This window comes from Synchiropus splendidus, chromosome 14 (assembly GCF_027744825.2).
Source record: "Synchiropus splendidus isolate RoL2022-P1 chromosome 14, RoL_Sspl_1.0, whole genome shotgun sequence".
In the NCBI taxonomy this organism is placed as follows: domain Eukaryota; kingdom Metazoa; phylum Chordata; class Actinopteri; order Syngnathiformes; family Callionymidae; genus Synchiropus; species Synchiropus splendidus.
Window position 1 is genome coordinate 4,791,152 of NC_071347.1, and position 27,019 is coordinate 4,818,170.

A 27,019-nucleotide genomic window follows, 5' to 3' on the forward strand; every position below is an offset into this window, starting at 1 on the left:
CCACAGCTCTGGAGCTCTGGTGATCATGTTGAAACTCTGCTCAAAACCGATGGATCAACACTGTTAATAGTTTGCAGTTTTACTTTAGTTTCAAACTCTATATTTTGGTAAAATAATGGCTATAATCATGTGACACTCATACGACTTCAATCGAGCAATATAATGACTTAAAGAACGTAAAATTTGTTTTTTTTTTTCCCCGTAATTGGAAGTCATGATAAAAAAGGCAAATCTTGCACACAACTGTGTTTTGAACAACTACAGCATATTGAATTATCGTTCAAATGCAAGTGACTGGTGCCAAGTTCTGAATAGAACTATTTTCGCAATTTTTCACTATTATTTTTATTGAAATTTGCTTTAAAAAACATACAAAGAAGTATTTCCGCTCCATATTAATCCATGCGAGTAGGAGAGTAACCAAAAGATTGCACTCTCACAGCTGCAGATTTTAAAAACAGATAAATCAAATGAAATTGTCAATTTACTTCATCAATGTTAAAATGTTAACTGCAACTGTAGTGTATTGTGTGTATATGGCACTTTCACAACAAAAAAAGGTGAATGGCTGCAAAAAGCCAAAAAAAAACAAAAACCCTTTTTGTCGTTTCTTGAACAGCCTTTGAGTGCACCCAGATGCTGCCTTCCCTATGGTTGGAGAGCCATTACCAAGCTCACACGTGCAAAACGCCTTGCCCAGAGGGCATGTTTTAATGGTGTAACAGTGTTCAAAACACCCAAAGCTGTTGCCTTTGCATCTCGTGAAGTGGGTAGTCAGCAGTAGATGAAAAAAAAAATCTTTGATACAAAGGTGATTTATTTTTTTTATTTTTTTTATACAATGCTCAACTACAGCTCATTTTGTAGTTTAGCTTCTACACAACACACTAAATCCAAGTTATTACATATTGGGATGAGGGCTCAAAGATACAGGTTATTGTTATTGCATCACTATTGAGATATGAACATTCAAGATGTTATTATTGCTAAATGAACTATTTCAGTTTCCACCGCTCGTCTTGCATGTAAAGCTATGGCCGTGACAAACGTCAGTTTTGAGCATGCCATTCAACGTACAGCGAAAAGCAACCAATCAAGGTCATTTTCTATTAACTGTTGCCAGTTGCCAAAGAAAATGTTTTTTACAAATCCCACAGTCAAATAGCATCAAAAAGACATCAAGACTCTACACACAATGCCAGTTAAATCTTTAATTCCCCTTGCTATTTCATAATTCAATAAAAAAAATGCTCAGATGACATTGAGGTATACAGTAACAGTCAGTCAAGCTATAATATAATGCTTCAGGAGAAAGTGGTTTAGTTTAAAAAACACTACAGCAGCACTGCATCACTTTGTAGGACAAAAACACAATATCATCGGTCAAGAAAAAGAAAGAAAGTGGTTAAAAAAATTGACATATTGACTATGTATGGTTTTGTCAATTTTGTTCATTTTATTCAAAAGTAAATCAACAGACAGTTTTGGCTTTGAGATACAGTGGGATAAATATAGAACATCACCATAACAGTTAAATCTCTCATTAGGTGATGCATAAAGGTTATTTCCTCCATGTAGGCTCCAGGTTTCCTGTCAACCTGCAGGAGCTCATGACCCCCTGTTTCGCCGCTGTGTGTTTGGATCAATTGAAGATCCTTCCAGCAATTTAAAAGCAGCCAACACCCAAGTTGTTTTTGTTGTTCAAGCCATATATTGCTTGATGCTATAGCGTCTACCTGTCACAGTACAGCTAAACACAGTTTATTTAAAGAAGTGGGTGAGTCTTGTACATTTTCTTTTATTATTTTTTTTTACCAAAGGTGCCCTCCTTGGCAATGTACTATCATGACAGTCCTCAGTGTCGACCTTTCCGTTTAAGAAAAGGAAAAGTGGATGCAAGGGAAGGTTCAGACTTCAAATACACACGGGCAAGTCGGCAAGCACGCACACACCAACACAGACACACCAGCACTCGTTGACGCTGGTCAGATTGCCCGCTGTTGTTCACTGGACTCTGCATGTTCCCCCACTTTTTCATCTGCCAACATAAATGTCAACCATTATAGCTAATGAATCGATCAGCAGGAGACTTCTCCTCTTCCTGCTGCTCGAAATAATTGGGCCTTAAAAATTTCACTAAATTATTTACACGCCAGTGGTGGCGCCAAGTTGTGAGTCCGAAGATTGTCTCATCCTGCCCAAGCACCGAAGCAACAAAGAGTTAAAATACTGCAACATTTCATAGCTATAGCACGAGAAGATCTGACACCCACTTTGGTTGATTTTAAGGATGCCATGTGTCATCTTTCACAAGATTTGAAGCTGAATTGATCTGACAGTTCATAATACAATCCAATTACTTCATCTTCATTAAAAAAAGTGGCGATTCAGAGATGAAAGGCCTGACCATGACTGCTTCATTTGCCGCAAGCCATACTGCACCATGTTCATGACACTTTAACAGATACTGTATGTTTGAAGTGGAACCGTGAAAAAGAAAAGACTAGAATGCTTAAAGTCGAACGCCGCCATCTGCTCAGTCAAACACAACTTAGCACAGAAATCTGACCATTGGGAACTTAAGTGGACAAAAATATCTCAGATATATATACAAAAATATACTCCTTATCCAGATTCATTGTATTGTGCTATATTTTCCAGGGTACATATACAGATACCACTGTGTGTGTGGCCTATGCAGGCAGCACAGCAGCAGATATCAGCACCATGGTCGTCATGACAACTTCCGACAGGTTGGTCAAGTTTTATCATCTTCTTATGTTTAACTGATAAATGATGTCTGTTGGTAGTACTGCATTCATGTTGGTTGTTTTGTCATTAATAGTGGCGAGCATGCTACTGGCTGTGTTTTAGCTTGCTACTCAATAAATGTTTGTTTTGTTATTAGCTATAATGCGCGGCTACAGCGTGCTAACATGACTCAAACATGCTGTCTTCTATAAAAGATACACATGGAAGCAGGAAACAGCTAAAATAACCAGCTGTGGGAGGATCAAGAATTGAGAACTTATGTTATTTATTTTTGCATTTAATTGCACTTAGTGAAAATAAAATGTCTTCTAATTTTACTTGCTAAATTGATGCATGTATTTAATTGATCTGTGGTTCCATTTTTTCGTATTTAAAAAAAATCTTCCATGCCTATTTTAGTATTTGTCATTTTTAAAGCCTGTGGTATCAAAAATGGCATTGGTAATATCGCTAAAAAACTAAGGGAAACCACTAATAACAATTGAAAGATGATAAGTTTCTTTTTTTTTTCAAAACAAAGTTACAAAAACAAGTCTCAGAAAAATTACATACATATGTTAATCAAGCTTTTTTCAACAGTGTTAATTCCATATTGATGATTTTAAGAGCTGAAGCTTCTATAATCTAACGATTAAAAAAAATCCTCTTCAAGTGATCCGCCAACATTGTACTATATCATTACATATTCAAAAGTTTTAAGTAAGTATTTGTTCGTAATAGAAAAATAATTTGTTTAATTCGGATAAAGCCACGTGAGCACTTATCTTGCTTGGACAATGGCGCTTTTGTTGTTGGGTTTATTTATTCATTTGTTCTTTAATTTTTTGGAAGAAATAAATGTCTTTGATGTAATGTCAACTGAATCACTTTGAGATAAATTCAAACAAATGTTTGACAAAAAATGTGACAAAACAAACCTTTTAATTCATTAGTGGTCCACAGTATTTCTGAGTGTCCAGCCACAGAGACACAGTTAGGAAATGATGATTACATATTTATTTGGGTTGTAATAGGATTTTTATTATGCAGAAAGACAAAGTAGCCTGGCATTTAAAAAGGACCATAATTTTGTCGGTTTAATCTAGTTTTAATCCATAAGTGTTCTTCTAAATGCCACTGGGTATCCAGTTTATTACTTTAATGCTCAAAATATCTTGGATTCCATTTGCAGCAGAGTTCAGCCATTTCACCCTCAACAGCTATTTGAAGAAAAAAAAAAGGGAGGCAAACCAATACCACACAGGCTGCTGCCGCTGCACTCATGTCACTGCACTGAATGTCACAATCGTTCTTAGCAAATTTCAGGGCAATCATGACAAAACAGTGAGATGAAAATGGCATTCAGTGACGTAGAATTGTAGGATAATTATAACATAACTCTGCATTGATCATATAATAGGGAAATTAAATTGCGGCTGTCAGACCAGCACAGCGAGGCACAAAATGGCATGCAAGAATCCAGGTGAAGATGGTACTGACCACTCACCTCCCAAGTGGTGTGGCATTAGTTCACAAAGCGTTTGGTGGATAGTATTAATACACTCCAATACATATTTTATTGACGGCTGTTGAATCATTTTATTTTCAGGGCTGCTTGTTTTTTTTTGTTTTTTTTTTCACAGACATTCTTTGGTGATTCCAGTGTTTAGTGAGCATATCAGGGCCAAAATTACTTTCCTTTATCAGCGATGCTCTTTTAATAACCAATAACTTGTAAATAAAAAACATTTGATTTACATATCTAATTAACTCTGGCCTCAAAGGGAGCGCGGTCTTGGAAGAAAAATGGAAAATGAAACTGCAAACACCCAAATAGCAAAACAGCTACAAAAAAAGAAAGAAACCTATACTTTAATCAATTAATACAATTGAAAGAGATGGAAATTGATTATCAATTTTCAATAGCTAATAAATGTAACTAATATAGATATTGATTCATGACTCACTTACTTTGTATTTTTATGTATTTAAAGGTAATTTAATTTCCAAAATCCACAATGATGGAATTCATTGACTTTCACTCGAAGCTTGTTCCTAAAATAGGCTTCAATGCTTATCCTTTTCAATCCAGTCGATTCATCTTTTTATCGTTATTGAATTTAGTAGGCAAAGGTGAAGTGTGAACCTTAGTATTTATTAACACTTCAGGCCTGAACAACTTGGAGGAAAAATTGAATTCGAATTTATTTTGACAATATTGACAATATTAGGGCAAATTCCTTTTTCGAATTATTCTTAACATACGAAATAAATCGACCACCAACATAAAATTTTGGAAATTTATAAAATAACATTTTATTATGTTTCAATGTCAATTTGAATCATAAAAAATAATAATAATAGTAATTCAGGCCCACTATATAACGAAAAGACTATTTCATGTTGGAATTCACATTCTATTTGTTATAAGGACAGAACAGCATTGTTATTTAATACTGCCAGAAATCAGATAAATGACAAAAACCTGAACTCTCCCACTTTTAGACAGCACATCTGTCGGTCCCATTCAAAGTAACACAAGCTAAGTCACAGCTGGTGAGAAATTCATTGTAGGAGGCCAGATCAAAAAGGGAAAATATTCATATCAAAGGAGGAGGAAACGATGAAATACATTAATACTGTCTCCTTATGGAACCCTGGCAAGCAAGTAAAAAGACTTTGAAATAATTTTGGGGTAATCGACAACTTAAGTTTGGCAAGCTTGTGAATAAAGATCTAAGCAATCCATCTTCTGCAGAGTTTACTGATTGAATACCAATAACTTGTGACATTTTGGATCATCACACCAGCACATACAAATGCCAATTATGACAAAGCTGATGCATTGTAAAAATCACTCCTCCAAGGTTAGAAACTGTAGATTAATAACACCACTGCCAGTATTGTAATTGAGCGGTGTACTTGTAAAAAGCAAGATACAAAATATCTAAGCGTGGTCCGCTCTCACTCAGGCGTGCTCTGTGTTCACCCAAAATGTAACCCAAAACAGAACTGACAGAAGACAGTGTGCAGCATCAGAAACGCAATCGTGTTCAATGACACGCGTGTTCATCTATAATAATTTTTCAATGTTTGCAGTACGAGTGCCACTGGACTTGCAACAAAAGTCAAACAATAGGTGGCTGTTGTGGCGAGTTATCCTTTCAAGAATTATTCATTGAACACAACGTTGAAAGTAAAAAGTATTGAAAAGTACTAGGGATGCGCCGATAAGAAAACTCAAAGTAACTACTGTATGTGTAATGGCTTAAGTACTCAGTATCAACAAGTACTCAAATGCAAGTACTACGTACACTACTCATTTTTGGAATTGGAAAAAACACGCATCATTGTCGGATCTCATCGTCGGATGCATCTGTGCATCCCTAAAATGTACCAAAGAACTGTGCCTACGATGACTGCATTCTCAGACAAATCAATAAATAAAATCGCTTCATTACAACATATTAGATGTTCATATAGACAGACAAATAAATCATGTGCACCTCAGTCATTAGCTTTCTTCTCAGTAAAGGAAGTTTGAGAAATTATGAGGATGAGAGACATGGTTGGATTTTCCCCATCTTAAACATTCTTTAAGCTTTAACGTTTGGACCCCTCTTTGCTGCAGACTTTTCAGTCAATCCACATCAATGTCAGAACTACGCTGTCTCATTTACAATGCATGCATTAAAAAGCAGAGACACTTTTGCTGTCATCATCTTGCAAGATGCTGACACTTCTGGTAGCACAGAATGGAAATGGCGTGTGAGTGCAGTGATTGCAGACAGAACCTGGGGTCAGAGTAGACTCCTCGCCCCTTCAGCAATTCTATAGCGAAACAAATGCAGCTATGGAAGGATTCAGCGAGATCCTTTTATCTCCCACTTGTGTGCAGTCTCCAGGCTGCTAGTGGTTGATAAGATCTCAGAGCTGATGATGGAAAATTCCGTTGACGAGAGGCAGACAACGGCAGAAAGGAGATGAGTTGTGGTGTAAAAGAGGAATAACATGGCTTGCACACATTCAACAGGCAGTTGGGGCCGACACAACAGTGTTGGTGTGAGTATACTCACTGTATCTTCCCCCTCTGTCCAGTGCTATGGGCCAACCACGACTCTGTTTGGCAAAACAGCTTTGTTCCATGAAGAAATGGCGTACGTACCCATTTGTGTTGTTGCTTTACTTGAAATATTTGTCTATTGTAAGGTGCACAGCTGCAATTACAGTATAAACCCTATGGAGAATGAGGCTTCCACGTTATTATAAAAAAAAAAAATTTGCAGAAACACAAAGGCCCCAATGTTCATGCATTTAGGAGTAGTTGAGAAATAAGCCTATCCAAAACAAACCTTAGCCGAAGCTGTTCAGACTAGTCATAGCAATGTTAAGTGTGCAAAGCTCATTCATGAAACTCACACGAAGGTTAATGGATCAACGGTGCCCAACAATGCCAATGCAGCACGGATGGACTTCATCAAGATCAAGTGTCAAGGATTGTGGGATTGTAAGGAACATTCAGCGTACACATTTTGTAGTCCATCTCGCTCTTCCAATTATAACACGGTTATTTCAGCAAAGCAGCCAAATTTGTCAATTTCACCTTAATGTAACTTAACAAATACAAACAAAAAATACTTGAATACCCATGTTTCTCTGCTGGATTGTAGTTCAAACTTACATTTATTGATATCCTCTTGACAGATTTTGAAAGCTGTGTGAAAGAGAATTGTTTTTCAAAGAGATCTTTCTTCCAGATATGTTGACCAATTTATGCAACTCTTATGATCACCCCCTCTATCCTCTTCCTAACCCCAACCATCCTTCTTGAACGTCGGTAAATGCTGGATGGGAACCATTTGATTTTATTCAAACGGCTAATCTGTCAACACTGGCAGTACAATTTGTCTGTCATGCCATAGTGAGAATGCGTTGTTAAGCTAAATATCCATTTATTAATCGATAATTTGACAGCAAGTCTCCCTGTTCTTCGATCCAGTTAATACCCTTAAGTGAGATTAAGTAAGGTAAAAAATGTGTTCTCATTTCCTCTAACAGTTCAGGGGTACTTTGCTGACATGTCGCCATCAAAAGAGTCCAAGTACCACAACCACATTGACTCTCAACTGTGATTTGCTCTGAGTGACTGCCACTTTTCACTTGCCATGTTTTAAAAGTGAATTTGACTGAGATGTTCAGATTCAGCAATCTGAATCTGAAGCCTTCTGTGACGCTGGAAATGGTTCACATAAAAGTGACAAATTTCCTGAGAAGCAAGTCGAGTCTGCATGAAGGTACAGTGAGTGAAATTCATTTTCTTTAACAGAATATTACTCTGAAAAGGATTGAATTAAATCATTTAATATTCAAACAGTCAAGTTCATTTTGGCGTTTTTGATTAAAAATACTGTCATTTCCGTACCATACCATAATTCCCTACTTTTTTTTCCCACACGCTCTTGCTAAGATCTAATAGAACAACCAAATCTATTAATACTGAATGAACTGTTTCTTTTCCCGATTTTCCAATTGAGAATCAATAAGAAAATCTCTGAGGAACTGAATTGTTAGGCAGTATCGATAATGAAATCAGAATGGTTATGTCATGTTTGTACCTGTCCATCTGTTTTTATATATTTATTGTATTTCTCTCCACGTTCTTTTCATGTGCTTTTATTTCATGACCCTCTCTCGTTTCGGTTCCCTGCCTTTCCTCCATCTTTACAGGCATACGCAGCTGGCGATCATTCCGCTAATTCCCTTCCTTGTGGATATATTCTTCCCGACGCCAGCTACGTGGGCCGGATTGTAGCGTTACGTTCATTCAGGTAAAAGCTTTTTCAAGACTTCCATGTTCTTGCTCCTTAAACCCTGTGAATTTCTTAATTCTGTGCGCGCTTGAATTCTCATTCAGCCGTAGCTTTCTATCCTCGCTCTTCCTACACTGCGTTCCAAATTATTATGCAAATGATGTTTTGGTTTGATTTTCCAAAATACTCGATGCAAATAACGATCAACATAATTTTCAAGTCATCAGCTGTCGAAATTTATTTCAAATGTTATTGAACAAAACTCCTAATGAAAACAGTATTTAAAAAATAAATAAAAAACTTAAAACGCACTGTTCCAAATTATTATGCACAACATAGTTTCAAGACATTTTCTAGTTTGTAAAGAACTGAAAATAGTAATTTGTTGAATTTACAGCAATATAAGGTCATGTTTACTAAAACAAAAAGCTATTACAATCCAAAACATCTTAACAGGTCAAGTTACATGTTAACATAGGACCCCTTGTTTGATAGCAGCTTCACAATTCTTGCATCCATAGAACTTGTGAGTTGATGGACAGTTTCGGCTTGAATGTCTTTGCAGGATGCAGGAGTTGCTGTTTGGATGTGAACTGCCTCCCACCCTCATAGATCTTTTGCTTGAGGATCCTCCAGAGGGTTGCAGTTATGCATAAACCTTCTATTCGACCACCCCCAAACAACGTTCGCAAGCAGAAACGGCTGCAGTGGGCCAAGGGATACGTGAAGACCAATTTTCAAACAGTCTTGTTGACTGATGAGTGCCGTGCAACCCTGGATGGTCCAGATGGATGGAGTAGTGGATGGTTGGTGCATGGCCACCATGTCCCAACAAGGCTGCGATGTCAGCAAGGAGGTGGCGGAGTCATGTTTTGGGCTGGAATCCTAAGGAAAGATCTGGTCGAGCCCTTTAGGGTCCCTGAAGGTGTGAAAATGAATGAGTATGTTGACTATATTTCTGACTGGCCACTTTCTTCCATGGTACAAAAGGAAAAATTGTGCTTTCCGAAACAAAATCATCTTCATGCACGACAATGCACCATCTCATGCTGGAAGGAATACCTCTGCTTCATTGGCTGCTATGGGCATAAAAGGGGAGAACCTCATGGTGTGGCCCCCATCCTCCCCTGACCTCAATCCCATTGAGAATCTCTGGAGGATCCTCAAGCAAAAGATCTATGAGGGTGGGAGGCAGTTCACATCCAAACAGCAACTCTGGGAGGCTGTTCTGACATCCTGCAAAGACATTCAAGCAGAAACTGTCCATCAACTCACAAGTTCTATGGATGCAAGGATTGTGAAGCTGCTATCAAACAAGGGGTCCTATGTTAACATGTAACTTGACCTGTTAAGATGTTTTGGATTGTAATTGCTTTTTTATTTTAGTAAACATGACCTTATGTTGCTGTAAATTCAACAAATTACTATTTTCAGTTCTTTACAAACTAGAAAATGTCTTGAAACTATGTTGTGCATAATAATTTGGAACAGTGCGTTTTAAGTTTTTTATTTATTTTTTAAATACTGTTTGAGGAGTCATGAGGAGTTTTGTTCAATAACATTTGAAATAAATTTCAACAGCTAATGACTTGAAAATTATGTTGATCGTTATTTGCATCAAGCATTTAGGAAAATCAAACAAAAACATCATTTGCATAATAATTTGGAATGCAGTGTAGTCTCACTCTCGCTTTCCTCCTCTTCAATTCAGTCCGCGTGTGAGAAGTTTTAGTAATCTCACTCCTCGGTTAATCCGTGAAGTTTTAGCCTTGCGTGTGTCACCACCACCAAGCGCTTTCTGTTTGTCGCCACCGCATTGAGCTCAACTCTGGGTGTGCTTTTCTGTTCTCCCAGTTTTAGCAGGACGCTGATTTCTAATTACTCTCGCTCTTGTTTTGCAGATTTCTTCCCTTTCCTTGTGTGTTGTTCCCGGTTCGCGTTTTGGCATCTGGCGCCCTTATTTATCATCACTTGTCTATCTATATTTTTTCATCCGATTAAATTATCTAATTTAATCTGGCTCTCCGTGTCCTCTGTCAACCACACTAGTTGTACTTGGGTCCATCCACAGCAACCATTATGACAGGATAAAATTGTATACATTCCAATTGCTATTTAGAAGTGTCTTGTATCGCTAGTTTCAGGAAGGTTTGCCACCATGTTTTATTTCAGAGGGTAAGGGAGGGACAGACCTATCACCAAAACCTTACCTTACAGTATAGGAACTAGGCAGTCAAGACTATGGCCACACACGCTCCAACCATTTGAGATTAGATATTTGAACTGACTTTTTTCTTCAGTTTTCTTATTACCAGCAGATTGCCAGCAGAATACAGCAAACGCATATAAGAAGGACTCTTTATTCTAAAAAGACTTGTTTGGGTGCTGAGCCCCAACTCTCTTAGAGTGCAGCTGAAGGAATCCAAAACACTTAGTGCCACTTCGGCATCAAAAGACAGCCACAAATCCATCAACCTGACAGAAAGCAGTTCAAACATGATCTGTATCTTTCAACTCTGAAGTGTCCTTCAGCTGTGGAGAAAGGTGCAACATAAATGAATGTTTCATCATTTTTAAGCAAGAGACAAGAGAGACCTTGAGCATCCATCCTACATGATAACAGGGTGGAATTTGGAATTGAGAGAGGATAAAACTGAGCTCCTCTTAAATGATTTTTTTTTCCTCCAGAAATACGGAAATTAAATACACAATAATAATGAAAATATAAACTGTATATGAATAGCTTTTTATATTATATTATTTTCCTTTAATGTATTTAATATGAACGTTAATGGCAAATTCGCCAAAGACCATTCCATAGATTCACATTGCGCCTCACAAAAATATGGTCAAATGAATTTGATATTGGAACAGAGGGAAACCATCACTTCTTCTTTCAGAGGGGAACAATCACTTTCAAAGCCAAACATTCCAGTAAGTTTTGATTAGGGAACATATATTACCATAATACATATAGTACCATAATATATTAGCCTGAAATTAATCAAGTTCATCAGTACTGATAAGTGTTTTACTAAGCCTAATATATTAAAATGGAATGGTCCTGAAGTTCACTCCAAAAAAACAACATCATTACAGATTATTAACAATAAATGAGCATGTTATTATCTTATTAATAGGTTTTCCCTGATCTAAGCTGTAACCAAAGTAATAAAAGCTTTACCTCATAATAACTCCTAACAGCGTTACAGAAAGCTTCATCTGCCACAATCTGAGTCTCTCCGTTGAGGAAGGCCAGGAATCTCTCCTTAACTGCCTGAAGCTGCTGCTTGTTCACCTGAGGAAAAAAAACCAAAAGATTTGTTAAGAAAAGCATTTTGTAAGAAGATGACGGACAGGGATAGTCGCCAAGAGAGAAAAAGAGCAAGATCAATCTAGACGAAAACAGATGGAGAGGAAGAGTCACAAATAAAATGGATGAAAAACACAAGACAAGATGCATTGTTAACATTTGACAGAAAGATGGTGTGTCATTAGAGAGGAAAGGCTCATAATCTATCAAGTGTCTTTTCAAGAGGAAACAACGGGGTGGTAAAAATGGAAGATGCATCGGCATTGGAATGGTGAGGAAAACAGCAGGCAGAGACCACAGGCTTGTTTCAAGTCATAGTATCTTTCTCCAAATGTTGTGCACTTGAGTGTGCGTGTAGATACTTCTCCTCTATTGTGAGTTGACAAGAGTCACACTAAGAGGAAACAGATTTGAGACCCTTAAGTGGAGAATATTAATAAAACATCATTGGACACAATACCACATCTCAGGTTTTTATATAAATCCCTTCCAAAATCCCCATAGCTCCAAAGCAACATCGACAGTTTATTTGTAATGGGAAATCACTGAGCGAAATACTGACATGAGTCAGCATGAACGCAACATTGCATGTCATTAACAAAGGTATATTAGACACTGTACCATTAAAAGCTGATAGAATGTCCCCTCAGGTTCTACCACACCTACTGCATCACCTACAAACGCACCATGGCCAACCAGCTTGCAACCTTGACACCTGAATAGTGTAATTCTCACATAAGCCTGTAACCTTACCTATAATGCACCATGTTGACGGCAACTCTCATTTTACCTGTGCAAACCAGTCTCTCCAAGTTGTGGCGGAATGGATAAGAAAACTTCTTTCGCACTTATTTATATCAATGGAACATGTTAACAATAAAATCTTCGCCTTTTTATTTGTTTTTGACTAAAAAAAACCCCAATTGTTTCATTTTTTTAAATCTTTTTTTTTTGCATCTGTCAGTACGATTCAGATTTGAGCCTGAGTGATTCTCATGGAGAGTGCGTGTCCAGCAGCACCGGGCACCTCATCTTGCGCACCGCTGTGAGAATTATCTGCCTGGGATAATTCATGCACACGTAAAGACTTGATTGCATGATGATCTCAAACAACAGGATTTCATAACGTGGCCCAAGCACAGCATAAGCACAAATCCGACACACTTGTTTTGCTCAACAGAATATGCCATTGTGTCTGCAGTAAATAAAGCCAGAGCAGCCAACTTATCCGCACTTTGGGTGCAGGGGTGGTCAACATGCAACACTGAGGGAACTTGGACAATGGACCAGAAACTGTCATGTAACACTGCCCCATCTAGTGGAGTCTATTCCAATGCAAAGCCATGTTCATTGTACTTCCACTTTCATTGATACAACCTTTATCTTTTAAACTTTTTTTCTCATCAACTAATCCATGTGTCTCCATAGTTAGGAACATATGTGTGCCGAACCATGCAGCTCATGGATCAATGGTGAGTCGTTGCACCACTAAGAATTAACATATTAAAAACCAAATAAATGTCTGTGCACATAACTAAAACAAACAACAAACAGGCCTTTGCATGTGTGACCAAAACATGCTCTCCACTTAAAAGCTGATTCTTTAAGGTCACCAGCAAAACAATAAGCTTGCTGGTATTGAATAAACATCAAGATTTTGTTTTTGACCTGGAAGACAACATTACACTTTGTACCACCAATATTGAATAATGTTTCAACAATCTTTCTCAAAGAGAACATGCTGAGATGATTTTCACTTAAGCATATCATATCAGGGTTGACAAAAAATCAGATTTGAACATCAACTTCTTCCCAATGAATCATCCTGGGCAACAACCTTTTTATATAAGGGCATCATTATGAATATCAAAATGAACAAGGCTCCTGCACAGACTGTACACTCAGTGAAAGAGGAAACTCGAAAATAGAGTGAAGACAAAATTACTGTTCTGCTTTTTGACAGGACCAATTATTAGCAAGTATCACTGACTGACAGCTTGATTGTAAGTTTTTCATTTTTCTTTTTCTTTTTTTTTTTTAACCGTTGGGTGGCAGGACATTAATCCAGAAAAAGCTCTAACCCTGGATTAGTTCAGTGAAAACAGTACCCTCATTGAAAGTAACTAGAACGTAGCTGATGGCTATGCAAGGGACCTTGCAATTATGATTGAACATGATTGTGATTTCAAAAATTAGTTCTATGTTAGGATTTGTGAGAGCAATTGAGCAAAAACAAAAGACCATCAATGGAAGATGGTGAAATATAGAAAAACATTGCACACAGCTAATGTCTCAAAAACATAAGTAAAAATGAGCTCTCTCTCTCAGTAGGGCCATATCAGCAACTGAACAAACTAACTTTACTTTCACTATATTCAACAAAGTTCTCCACAAACTACAGTATCTTCCTTTTAATTTGCCACCGAGGTCTGTTGCTTGTCACTCTGCCCGCACAAATTTCACTTCCAATTTCTGGTTTTGGTGAGAGGGTATATTGGACAAGACATTTTGCTTCAAACTGATATTCCATAAATATTTCATCTGATAAGACGAGCAAGGGCAGCAAATCATAGCAGGTGTCATACTTCGTCAATCATTTAAATCAGGATAAAATAAGATGTCAAAACAGCCAAGCTAATCTGATGTTGCAAAGAAAAAATTACATTTCTGCTTATTTTCCCCTCAACTATAGGAAAACAGTGATATCTTGAGGACAAATCAAGTCTCTCAGTTCTTTCCATTTCATTAAAAAAGACAAACAACAGATCTTGTAAGATGTAGATCTTACCAAGTCAGTCATATTCTGCACTGGACAGAAGAATTGTACAGTACGTGCATGCATGAAAAACAGACAAATTAAACTGTGCTCCGTCTTGGCATGCGTCTCGTTATTATGTTCATATTGCACTTAAAAATAATGATATAATAATGAAGAATGAATGGATAACATTAAATACCAGCCAACAATATCTCCTTGGAAATTTCCGCGGAAATGTAGTTTGTTAGAATCTTGACTGGAATCCATCAATTATTTGTAATATTTATAAAGTAAAGAATTGGTATGGGTAAGGTTTTACAAACTGTCCTAACAAAAAAACTAGCCCAGGGATACAAGACAATTTAAAAAATGAATAGCGTTCATCTGAGCAACAAAGAAAGAAGTGAGAGTAATGAAGTGATACGCCACATACGCATAGTTACATCACAGTACTACGCAGATTGTGACAGAGAAATAAATCCCAATCCCTTTTGCACAGATCATAGGCCCATCACTCTTGTCTTGATCCCCATCCAGGCAATTATTTCCACTATATGAGCCAGCAAAAACTCACCAAAGAGGTCAAGACGCACATGGTGGGGCTCCCTACACTCAACGGCACCCCATTATTCCCACCAGGTACCCAAAATTATGTCACGCAAACTATTAGTGATGCTATTAATGATGATCAAACACTGATTATTGGCCAAATTCTTTGAAAAAGAATGGCATCATATATTAAAACACCACGGGGAAAGTGGAATTAACCATTCAAAGAGTAATGCAAATTTCCGAGGCTGACAGTATACAATGAAAGACCGCACCAGTCACCCACCACCAGTCAGACAAGAGTCAACATTGCCCACACTTAGCAACAGTAGACAGTAACCAGGCTAAGCAAATAAGTCAAAAAATAATTATTTCCATCTGGCTAGATGACCAGCCTTTCTCAGTGGTGGAAGACAACAGCTTCTGCCTTGTGCTCTCGCACTTGGAGCCTTGCAACGTGCGATTGGCACCGACGTAACCTGCCATAGCGTCACCAGACAGTGTACTCTCTCATTGAAATAAATGTTTTAGTTGTCCCTTTGATTGAATAATTGCTGCCTCATGCCTGCTAAGTTTTAGTATTTTTCAAAAATAAAAAAATAAAGTCATCATGCCTCAAGAAATTGAGATCTTAATTCAAACCTAACTAATTTCAATAACAGAAACCAAAAACAAAAATCTAGACTGTCAATGGAGAGTTACGTTTTCCAAATAATGTAAATCCACTTGCTATCGTTCTTGGGTTTTGGGGAATTCATAGTTGTTAAGTCACACAAAAGTAAATTGAATTTCACACAGAAATCTAAAATCATCCTGGAGAAATAAGTGTCATGACACCTGACTGATCATATACCTGCAAGTCATTTGAGAAACTTCCTGCCAGTCTTATCTTCAGCAGGCAGACTGCAGAGCAGTTCTGAAATCGAGAGTAATCACACCCAGAAGGTAAACACTTCCTCCCTTTATAAACAACGGCAGTGGACAACCACGTCCGTTTCGTCCGTTTTCAGTGGTCACCAAAACTGTGATTCACCTTCTCAAATGAAATCCTTTTTAAAGTCACACATGCAGTTTCAGTGATATGGACAGATCCTTCATGTGGATGTGACAGCTTGACAGATAAAATAAATAATTTCAGGTCATCATTGAGAAAACCATTTGCATTAAATAATAATACAGTGGTATAAAGCTTCGTCATGCTCCATGACATCCGAAACCAGCGTGTGACAGCTGTGGAGAGTTTGGTGGACTTTGGTTCACGATTGTAGTTTTAAACATATTTTTAACGCAGGAAACTTTTGATAATGACATTGGTCGACTCTTAGTCTCTGGATCGGTGTTTTGTTTTATTAGATGGAGTGGTCCTAATAGGTCCTCTGATGCAGATGTCTGCCTTGGTTCATATCAACACATGCAGGGTCCACAGATGCTGGTGCTTTCTTCCGTGTCCCAATTAAGGTTCACTGATCATGGACACGCTCACACAGGCAGCGCTAATGCTACAAGCCGGCATCAGTTAGGGACCAATAAAAATTATTCAGATTCTGTCAAAGAATTAGTGAAATCCTCAATCATGCCAATGAAAAGAAACCATTTTAGGAGAGAGAATTGTTTTTCATCACACTAGACGAGGGACTGACACTTTGTATTTTGATTTCGAGAATAGAACATGACTAAATAATTTATGAATCAATTATTTACATTATTTCTGATATTTCTTCAATAGCATCGAGGAAATGTGTCCAGATGGCTCCATAGTTAAAGGTAACTGTTAAGAGATATGAGATACATTGTGGGCAACAAACGACTCAATTTAACCCCTAAATAAAACTGGCAGAGCAGTCTGTGAAACATTGGTAGGAAGATGTTGAGGTTCAAACTGACGGTGGAGAGGAAGGTGGAAGGTGGAGAGGAAGGCCAAAGAGGAGATTGATGGAGGTGGTGAAGGAGGACATGAGGTTTGTAGGTTTGAGAGAAGAGGAAGCAGAGGACAGGGGGAGATGGAGAAGGATGATCCGCAGTGGCCACCCCTGAAGGGAGATGCCAAAAGAAATAGAAAAAGATGCCCCTAACCCTTTGGCACTGAACTGAGAATTCCTCTTCCAAATCATACACAAATGCTATTTGTGGGACGGAAGGATAGAGCTGGTCACCAGGATACAGCAGAAGAATGAATTAACTGGCGGAGTGCAGCACAAAAACAAATGAGTGGGAAAATCAAAGAGGAGGCTGGAAGAGGTACAGAGAGAAGAGATGAGAATCAAGAGTGGCACTGGGAATGGAAATGTCGACAGTGACTTCACCAGTGGTGGTTTAAAAATAGAAGCGGAAGCTTTGCCTCGGCATGTCTTGGAAGGCCATTTGAATCAATTGATCATACGTAACATCAATGTATTGCATGAGGGGGAAAAGTGCAGCACAGAGATTTATAACAAGGTGATTCAGAGATGCTTATGTTAAAGGCATATCTGACAACGATGAAATAAACTTTCACAAAATAGCATGTGTGCTTTTAGTACCATACAGATGGCCAATATTGTCCTTAACTGACTATAATGCTGTCCCTTTGAAAAAGATAGCACTACAGCTACTTGAACACGTGCTGTTTTTCTCGCTGTCACCTTAAAACTATAGCACAAACTAGGGGATGTTACTAGGGATACCAGCACCAGTACTCGCACTGATTGTGGCCTATTTTGCCATACTTCTCATGGCCAAATACTGGCTCACGATAGCACCCGATTCCCCATACGGTCATCCGTTGCTACTTTCCACGGATTTAGAGCATTGCAGGTTTTTACAGAGCTGTCAACTCTCACCGTGAAAAGTGGACGTTATTCAGATTTTACTGTTGAAAAGCAGGTGCGCCATCTTTGATGAACTCCAGCTACAGCCATTTCATTCCATCTCATTTCAAGATGAGACACAGATGAGTCTGTGCTAGCCCGAGTTAATCCAGAGTTATATTACTATGGAACACCACCCCCACAACAAAGGAGAGAACACTGTATTGTAAACCAGTAGGCAGCACTAGGGTCTTACATATTACATATCAGGATATGCATAATTGCCCAGGTGAAACTTTCAAATGTCTTATTAATATATCGGTTCTCTGTATTAGCAAATACTCAACTCTCAGTACTTGTCCCCGTTCAGCAAAAAATATCAAGACCTATTTCTTTGACTCTCTGAACTTATTTGAGCGCCATAACACATACTAAATTAGGGGGAAAAAAACACTTTCTTACTTACTTTCATGTTTACTATTTAATTAAAAACTGTTTCAAATTGTCAAGTATTCAACTGTAGTACAGAATTTTTAGAAGATTTATTTTTCTTTAAATTGCGGTAACAGTCGGCATTGACTTTGCACAAAAGGCCTATAGTCTTGAGTACAGTGTTTTTCAACCTTTGTTAAGCAATGGCACGCTTCATTCACTGAAAAAAATCCAGAGGCCACCACCAACGGTGCCTCTGCTCAAGCCAATCGTCAAAAGTACTGGAGAAAATCCCTTTCAATATGTGAAAATATTTAGCAACCAACACCTGGATATTTTTGCATGCACTTTGCACTTTTAAACCATGGAGCAACTTTAACAGTTAACTAGTGTCAACAAAGTTTTGAAATGATACATCGCGTTAGCCAGCTCTGTTAGCGCTCCTGTGCAGACAGATTTTTCCGTTGTGGTTCCGACAAGGTGCACTCCATCATTCCGTCGTGAAGGTCTGTGGTCGAGTTAGAGGCACAACATTACGTATTTGAACGGCTTCTTCGCTGAGTGTGTGAGAAGAGGAGCACCATGGGCGACTGATGAACAAATTATTGCATCAGCATAGATCTATGGTGTATAGAAAAAATGTGACTGAATCCATGCAATCTCCTCACGTTGGTAGATCATCAACATGTTGAAATTGTTGATGAATTATGTCATCATATTGCCCACCTCTGTCTCAGGACAAATTAGGTGAATCAGGTGGATATTTTCCCAAAAATAAAAATAAAAAAAAACAAGGTTTGGGAAATAAAAAACATTTTATAGGACCCTATACTTCATACAGTACCACATAATATATATTTTTTGTATGGTTTAACTTTGACATGTAACTTTAATCTAACTTTTTCATTATTAAACAAGTAACTGATTATTTCCCTTAGAAAAGACTGAGATCCCCTCATCACCACCACCACCACCTCATTACTGACAAGAGACTGGAAGACGAAAGTGTCTCACTAGGCCTTGTTGTTGGCAGAGTGATGGACAGCCGGACAATTCGCCATGATGTGTGTACTTGCTGTGAACAGTAAACTTCTTTGACCAGCAAGCAGTCACTGACTTAATTCATGACCGTGTTATTAGGAGGAAAGTAAACAGCAGTCAATCATCAGAAGTGTCAAATTAAAGCACAGTACATAAACTAAATACAGAGAAACTTTCACAAGATCAGTTCTGACAAAAATAAAACGTGAATTGGGACAAGACCATGAAATGAGTCATTTCCACTCAGAGGAAAAGTGTCACAGCAACAGATGATAATTAGGGAGGAGGAGATGATGAAGAGAAACAAGCTCTGACGAACACTTCTCACTGGGTGACTGACACAATGACAGACTTCTGCTGCGGAGACAATCAAAGACCAAACAACGAGGGCCCGCCAGCAAAGGCCAAGTCAGTCTCATGAGCAGCACAACTATGACATCAAAAGTTATTTATATTTCTATGAAAACTACAACATGCAGTTCCAATAGGGAACACACATAGCCAGATCAGACATACTGTGATACAAAGAGTGAAGGCGGCAAGGCAAGCAAGTCAACCGCAGCAGTGGCAAATGAACAGCAGGACAACGCATATTGCTAAAGACAACGCAACAGATTTTGGGTTCTCCCCAGGATTTTTTCCCCCTAGCGTAGGGGTGTCTCTGCAAGTGGAGGGAGCAGGCTTCTAGCGAGGAGGGTGTCTGGGCAGCCTGAGGACGCGGTGAGCTGCAAAACTTTAAAAGATGGCCGCCCTAAATGTGTCATCACAATGGTTTCCATGAAAAGGGGATTTCCGCCTGGTAATTTCGCCAAATATGATATAAATTCACTGATTCTCAAACCTTTCACAGCCATAGCTTGGCTATCATATTTCTTTAAAGTCAAAATCTTGCGGTTATCCATATGTTGCGAGTTGTGACAGGAGGAAACCACAGATAAGTTCCAAACTTTAAACAATCGTTTACAAAACTAACTCAAAGCTTTTTAATCAGGGGGTATTTTGCCGTTTACTTTGGCACAAAGCTCACCCTCCCTGCTCCCCAGTGCCGTGCAGTGAGCTGAGCTGGGGAGCGGTGCAGTTCGCAGCACCGCACACTGCGCTGGTAGAATCGAGGCAAATAGTTTAACATTGATCAAAATTAAGAGGCAAGTCTTCATATATATTCATTTCGAATGAATGCTGATACAACTGTATGCTTATCTTGCATAAATATATAAAAGAAGATGAACAAAACTGTAGACATTTAGCTTGTATAAAGGGAAAGATTTTTTTCTTTATCGGGGTCAGCAAAACAACTGCCCAAGAGACCCATGCACCTGAGAGTGTTATTGTTTAAAGTTATTTTTGTACAAATAGATGTTTGCAGCCTGTTTTTTTTTACAAAGCAAGTTGTTTAGTCAGTGATTGACATGGTGTGTTGAGAGGTGCATGGGCTAAGAGCGGGGTTAGATGACTGGGGGCAAGGCTTTGGACGCCCTGTTTCAAAATAAAAGCCTAGGAAGGAGTTAGGGTCATTGGACTGAATTGAATTGAATATTTATTTCGATCGCACATCAAAAACCCATATAAGTCATTAACTTGATCTGAGAGCTCAAAAAGGCGCAGAGAGAACAATTTGTATAGTGCCTGTTTTTGTATTTTTTTTCCCCAGACAGATTTAGGCGGTCTTATTGAAGTCCATTTTGATTTCCAGAGTCCTGTAGGTAATAGAACAGATGCTGATCACCTTAATATGCGAGTGAAACATGGATCTTTTTGACGGTTGACCATTATTTATGGCTTAAGAAGGTTTCTGATCATGTAACTCTCAGTCAATCATACTCATTACTCATTGCTTGCTTCCTTTGTTGTTGTGGCAGTGAGCATGGAAAGCCTCCTCTGGTGTTCTGTAGATTACCACACGAACCTCTATGAACTTAACCCACAGCTGCGCAGGGAAGAGAATGTGTGTCTCAGTCTTCAATTCCAGGAAGCTCTTCCTCATTGTCACTTGCTTATTGCCTCTTCATCACTGGGGAGACCTTAAGAGTTCGCTACTTCATAAATGTAACTTATTCCAACCTGATGTTTCAGTAAAATAATAGCCTTTCATATTAAATACATATTAAATATGTATTTCACAGACAAATTGATATCAAGCCATCACTCATTCATACCATAATCCCACCAGGGCAGGAACTGTAAGACACAGCTGCCCTGAAGCGGTCGATGGAAGCAAATGTAGAGTTTTTGCAAGTATTGGAATGTTTTTGTCCTGTGCTATTTAGCAATCCTTTTTGAATGATATAGATTTGAAATAAAACCTACAGCTTCTTGCAATTTTTCTAAATAAATGCAATGTTACTTACTTAAATACTTTTGTCACAACATTTTTGACAATTTACCTTATCATCTGCACAAGATCACTGGAGACGGCATGTAATTTTGCTCTACAGGGGATACAAATCAGACATCAAGCGAATAATTCAGAATCGCACTTCTTCATTCCAACCTTTAAAGCAGAGTATACACTGTGCATGTGTGTTTTTGGATGTGCACACCTTTATCAGCTGTGAGCAGAGGCGCTTTGGGGTACCAAATTCGGACAGTTTTCCATAAAAACAACTCTCAGTTTCAATCTGGTCTCGCACATGTGTGCGCATGGAACTGCTTTACATAAATATTTTTTAAATAGTTCCATACAAAGAAAATCACATTTCCTTGATGATAAGCAGTTTTGTCACATGACTTTTTGAAATCATACAGAAATGAAACTCCCAGTGACCATGGCAACACCCTGTATAAATGATGCACAGTAGAATAGTGATTAAAAACAACAACCTTATTTTATAGTCTTCTATAGGCAATAAAATCAAATAAATACGAAATAAATAATTCAACTACCAACTGTAAAAGGCACGACTGGTAATAGAATTTAAGATGTGTTGTGCGGCAAAACCTCATAACAAGAGAGGTCAAGGAACATAAACACTGGGCAAGAACGAAGCTCACACAAAACAATAAGCGAGAAGAGATACACATGACAAATGTCATTTTGCCCTTGTCAGTGAACTCGATATTTTGATGAAAAAAGAAAATATGCATTGGTAGGGAATGCTCATTTCCCTTTAACACGGGATAGAGGATGTATGGACATGGAACTCCACCAATCCAGTCAGAGTAAGAGGGGAAACAGATGATGAGGATATGGCGAATGGTTCGGCAGACAGAGGTCTTGAAGGGATCAGAAATACACTCAGGAACATGTTTATTTTCAGATCCAAGTCACACAATACCTTGAGGCTTTGTATACCACAAACTAGTACAAGGATCCACGTAGATGATGCTTATCGTGGTTACCCCCTTCTGGGGCTGTACATGCTGATTTAACACCACCAATATGATCCAGGGTTGTCCGGGGTGCAGTTCTCCGGGGAAATTGGTTGGATGTTGGTTTAATCCACATCCTACTCGTTCTTCTTGTTCAGCCAGTCTTTATGATGTTAGCGCACAAACACTGAAACAATTTATCCCCAAACTATTACTGCAAGAAGTTACTCCTGCACCTTGCGATTTAATTCCAAATAATTCCTGTCAGCTGCTCCCGCACCCAGCTATGACACATTGACAGCTTTGTGTATATATAAAGAGTGGAGAATACTCTGATACTATATAAATAATAAACCAATTTGATATAGTGATAATGCATTAACTGAAACAAAGGTTGATGGTTAACTTGATCGTAATTTTGCTCTTTTAAGTGAGGTGTATAACTGCAGTGAAATTAGTTGGATATAATATAAATAAATAAGTAGTAGGGATACCTGTATCTATATGTGTATCTATAAAGAGTAAATTAAGGTTATTACTATTAATAATAACAGCGCAGCAACTTATTTTTAAAATACTTTCTTTTTACTAAAGTCACACAATCATTCTCTAGAGATATCGGGCGTGAAATATCGAGAAATAGCATTACGTCCATGTCGTTGAGCCATAATTTAGGGTTACACTATGATGATGATCAAAGATAAAAAATGTTGAGAAAAAGAACATGAACTGCAAGACGTGTCTGAACTCAAAGTTGAATACACCATTGGCGCTGCAACTAACGAATTTTCATTAAAAACAAATCAATTACAACAATTAGCTCCATGCTAACCGACATGCTAGCAGTAAGCTAGAGGGTGTGTGGCGTCGCAGATCAAACACGGAACACTCTTTCATAATTATTCCTATGATGTCGATGTTTGATCATCCTAAATACATGTTACCTTCGCAAACAAAACAAAGCCAGACTTTTGAACACGACGACCAGTCGCTGCTCAAGCTCCTCGGTGACTGTCACTGCTGCAGTCAGCCAGAGGTGGTGACGCGGAGCCGGGGGTGCGGAGCGACAGCAGTGAGTTGGAGTCGTACCTCAGTCCGGAACCAATAAGAGGAATAGAAATTGACATATCTTAATGAATCCTGAGAATCTGATAATTTCTCACTTGTGTGTTTACACAAACAGCAACATGGCACATCGACGACAACCAATCATTGCAACCCTACAAACCATCATCTTAATTTTGTTCATTTTTAGTTAGCACAACCTTTAAATTTTTCAGTGAGTGACAGACACTGACATTGAAAAGCTGAAATGTCCATCATTTATCAATCTCTGAAAGGAAACTTGTAAACATTTGAAGAAAGAAGTAATTTGAGGTAAAAAAAAAAAAAAAAAAAAAAAAGATGACAACCACCAGTGAAATATTCAGTGCCTTGCTGTCGGGAGGGTGAAAACACATAAATCGAAATTTAATGCAAATAAATCAACCAGCACAAGCCGAGAGACCCATACAAGATGCTGATACATCAGAATGTAAAGCAGGAAGCAATTCTTATCGTTTAAATACACAGGGAAGCAAAATGTCAAAAAGGTGACTGATGGTGTGAAAATAGTCTAAAGGTTTCCATAAAAAAAAGTCTTGGAAAGAGAGGCTGGGATTCTTACACAGAATTTTCTTGGAGCTTGAACACGTAACTAATTCACCATATGTCATGCTGGTGGACCATACGACATACCAGTGCTGAGTATGCAGAATTTGATGTTGATTCTATTAAAATAGATTCTCTCAGGAGACATTATAGACACGATAGAAGTTATTTAAATGTTAGCATTTGTGTTTATGATTAGTAATTTCAGCTGTGGATGTATTGGAAAAAAAAAATCTAATCCATTGCTCAACATGATGATTCCTTTTTAAGAAGAGCAGGCTCAAGTCAAGCCAGCGATATCTAACTGGACTTTGCTAGGGGCGCTCATGGACAGTCACAGAACTGTTCTGAAGTTGCTCCTTTCATAACGTGGCTTTGTGCCTCGGGCCACTGTGCGGATGAAAGACGGACTGTCACCCCAGTAAGAGGTCAAGAGTACTCTGGAGTAGTTTCTCACCCAAGATGTCTCTGCATATATCGATTGACGTATCCCTCTATCCCGAGTAGTATCCCAGCTCCTGCCACTGAAGAACATCTCAACAGCATAACGCTGCAAGCACCAGGTTATATTTGGGTGAACAGCGAACACAGCACCACAAGGCCGCTTGAACGATGATTTTGGCATCTAATTGACAACGGCATGTTATAAAAAGTGTTTTTTAAAAACAAATATGTGCCACAGAGGTGAAATGAGCTTTGCTCAACCACTGACAAAATTCTGGCAACCCAAGACCCCATTCCTGAAGAGGCATGAAAATCTGGCAATACAATCCTCCACTTCAGCCGTGGCAGCAATGACTCCCCGACTCGCTGCCCGGTCGGCTGGTGAACGACCAGGAGGCATTCAACACAAGACAAAGTGATTTTGACCCATCCATCACTCGCTTCCTCTTTATTCATTTCTTTGTTGTCCATGCTGTCAAGTATTAGCCAGTTCCAACCACCATCATGACAGGACCAGACTGCTCAGTTCAGCCTGTAGGTCAGAACTGGGGCTGCAATGATTAGTTGATGTCATCGATAACGTCGACAATAAAAATCTGTCAACATCAAAATCTGCGCGTCCATGCGTCGTGTTGCGGTTGGTGTAAACACACACGAGCCGCAGGACGGGAATTGAGAACTGGTTGTTATTCAGAAGCAGTGAGAAATGATCACATTCTCTGAACCATTAAGATACGCTAATTTCTGTTTCTTTAATTGGTTCCTAACTGAGGTCAAACTAAAACGTTGCCGTCGCTGCACGCCCCTGGCTCTGCGTCACCACCTCCTCCACCTCGGCTGACCGCTGCAGTCACAGTCACGGAGGAGCTCGAGCAGCAACCAGTCATAGTGTTCAAAGGTCTGGCTTCGTTTTGTTTGCGAATACAACCTGTCTTATGGATGAGCAAAACACTTCAAAACCGTGGTAGAATGATGAAAGAGTGTTCCGTGTTTGGCCTGTGACATACCCTCCTATCATGTCGGTTAGCTCGGAGCTTACTACTTCTAAGAGGAGATTGATTTGTTTTTATTGATGTCCGACACGTCACATCTGCGCTACTAGAGCGTTTTGTTTTTTTATTAACAGTGATGTACAGTAGAGTCTCTCTCCTCCTCCTAATAATGACCAGAACTGAACCAGGGAGCTACACTGAACACTTAGTTTTAGATTATTTTTTAAATAAGACCTCTTGATGTGGCTGTTGATCAGAAATTTTATATGAGATACATATATGAACATTGGTGATTTTAAATCATTCTCAAGGACCAATAAAGACTTCCGTTTTAAAGAACTGGAGCTCTGTCAACTGTTTCATGGTCTACGCTTCACAGGGTTGATACATGTGTCATTATTTTAATATACTGGTTTAATAATGTATGGTGTCAGCGTATCACAGTGAGATGATTTAAGCAACTTTAGGTTAAACAGAAATTTAAAATAGGTCCAAACAAAGGTGATGATGGTTAGTCAACTAATTGAAAAAATAATGTACAGATTGGTCAACAACAAAAATAATAGTTAGTTAGTTGCAGCCCTCAGAACTAATTGGGGTCCTGGTGCTTCTGTACTTTTCATTAAACCTTCCATTAAAGAAGAAGGTCAGTGTGCTTTCCGAAACATCTGAAATATTTTCTGTACCAAAAGACAATCCTGTCTCAAAGGTCTACAGAACGTCATTATGGGCTATTGTGTGTGGAGTCATGGAAAAAAGTTGTAACATCATAAAATGTGGAAAGAGTGAATCGCTGTGACTTTCTGGTTACATAGTAGCTTTTTCATCAGTGTACTACAGCAACATACATGAAAGGGAGTGCCAGGATTGTGGATACTACATGTTCTACAGTTTCGGATTTTCAGGCTAGTAATTACAACAATGACTATTAAGACAATATCAAGTATGCAGAAAGCTGGCACTGACAACATTTGGCATTTAACAGCTGCTAACCGTCGCAGAAATGAAAACTTTGTTATATGACAAATAGTTGAGGAATTCAGTAAAGAGAGACCTCTCAAATTCCACATCTGCACTTTGTCTGTGATACAGAGCTTAAGACATCCTTCAAGGAAGACTGAGTACGGGAACAAGAAGTGGAGACGCCTCAAGGGACATCATTAGTCACCAGAAGCACTGAGTGG

General features: G+C 38.6%; 1 protein-coding gene across 6 annotated transcripts in view; it reads right to left on the reverse strand.

Moving 5' to 3' along the window:
- Nucleotides 1-27,019, reverse strand: part of cadps2 (Ca++-dependent secretion activator 2) — a 117,498-nt gene that overhangs the window by 76,874 nt on the left and 13,605 nt on the right. For all 6 annotated transcript variants that reach the window (XM_053884984.1, XM_053884983.1, XM_053884982.1 and 3 more), the window contains exon 2: nt 11,746-11,859. In XM_053884984.1, coding sequence (XP_053740959.1) covers nt 11,746-11,859 — 114 coding nt within the window. The remainder of the gene's footprint in view (nt 1-11,745; nt 11,860-27,019) is intronic.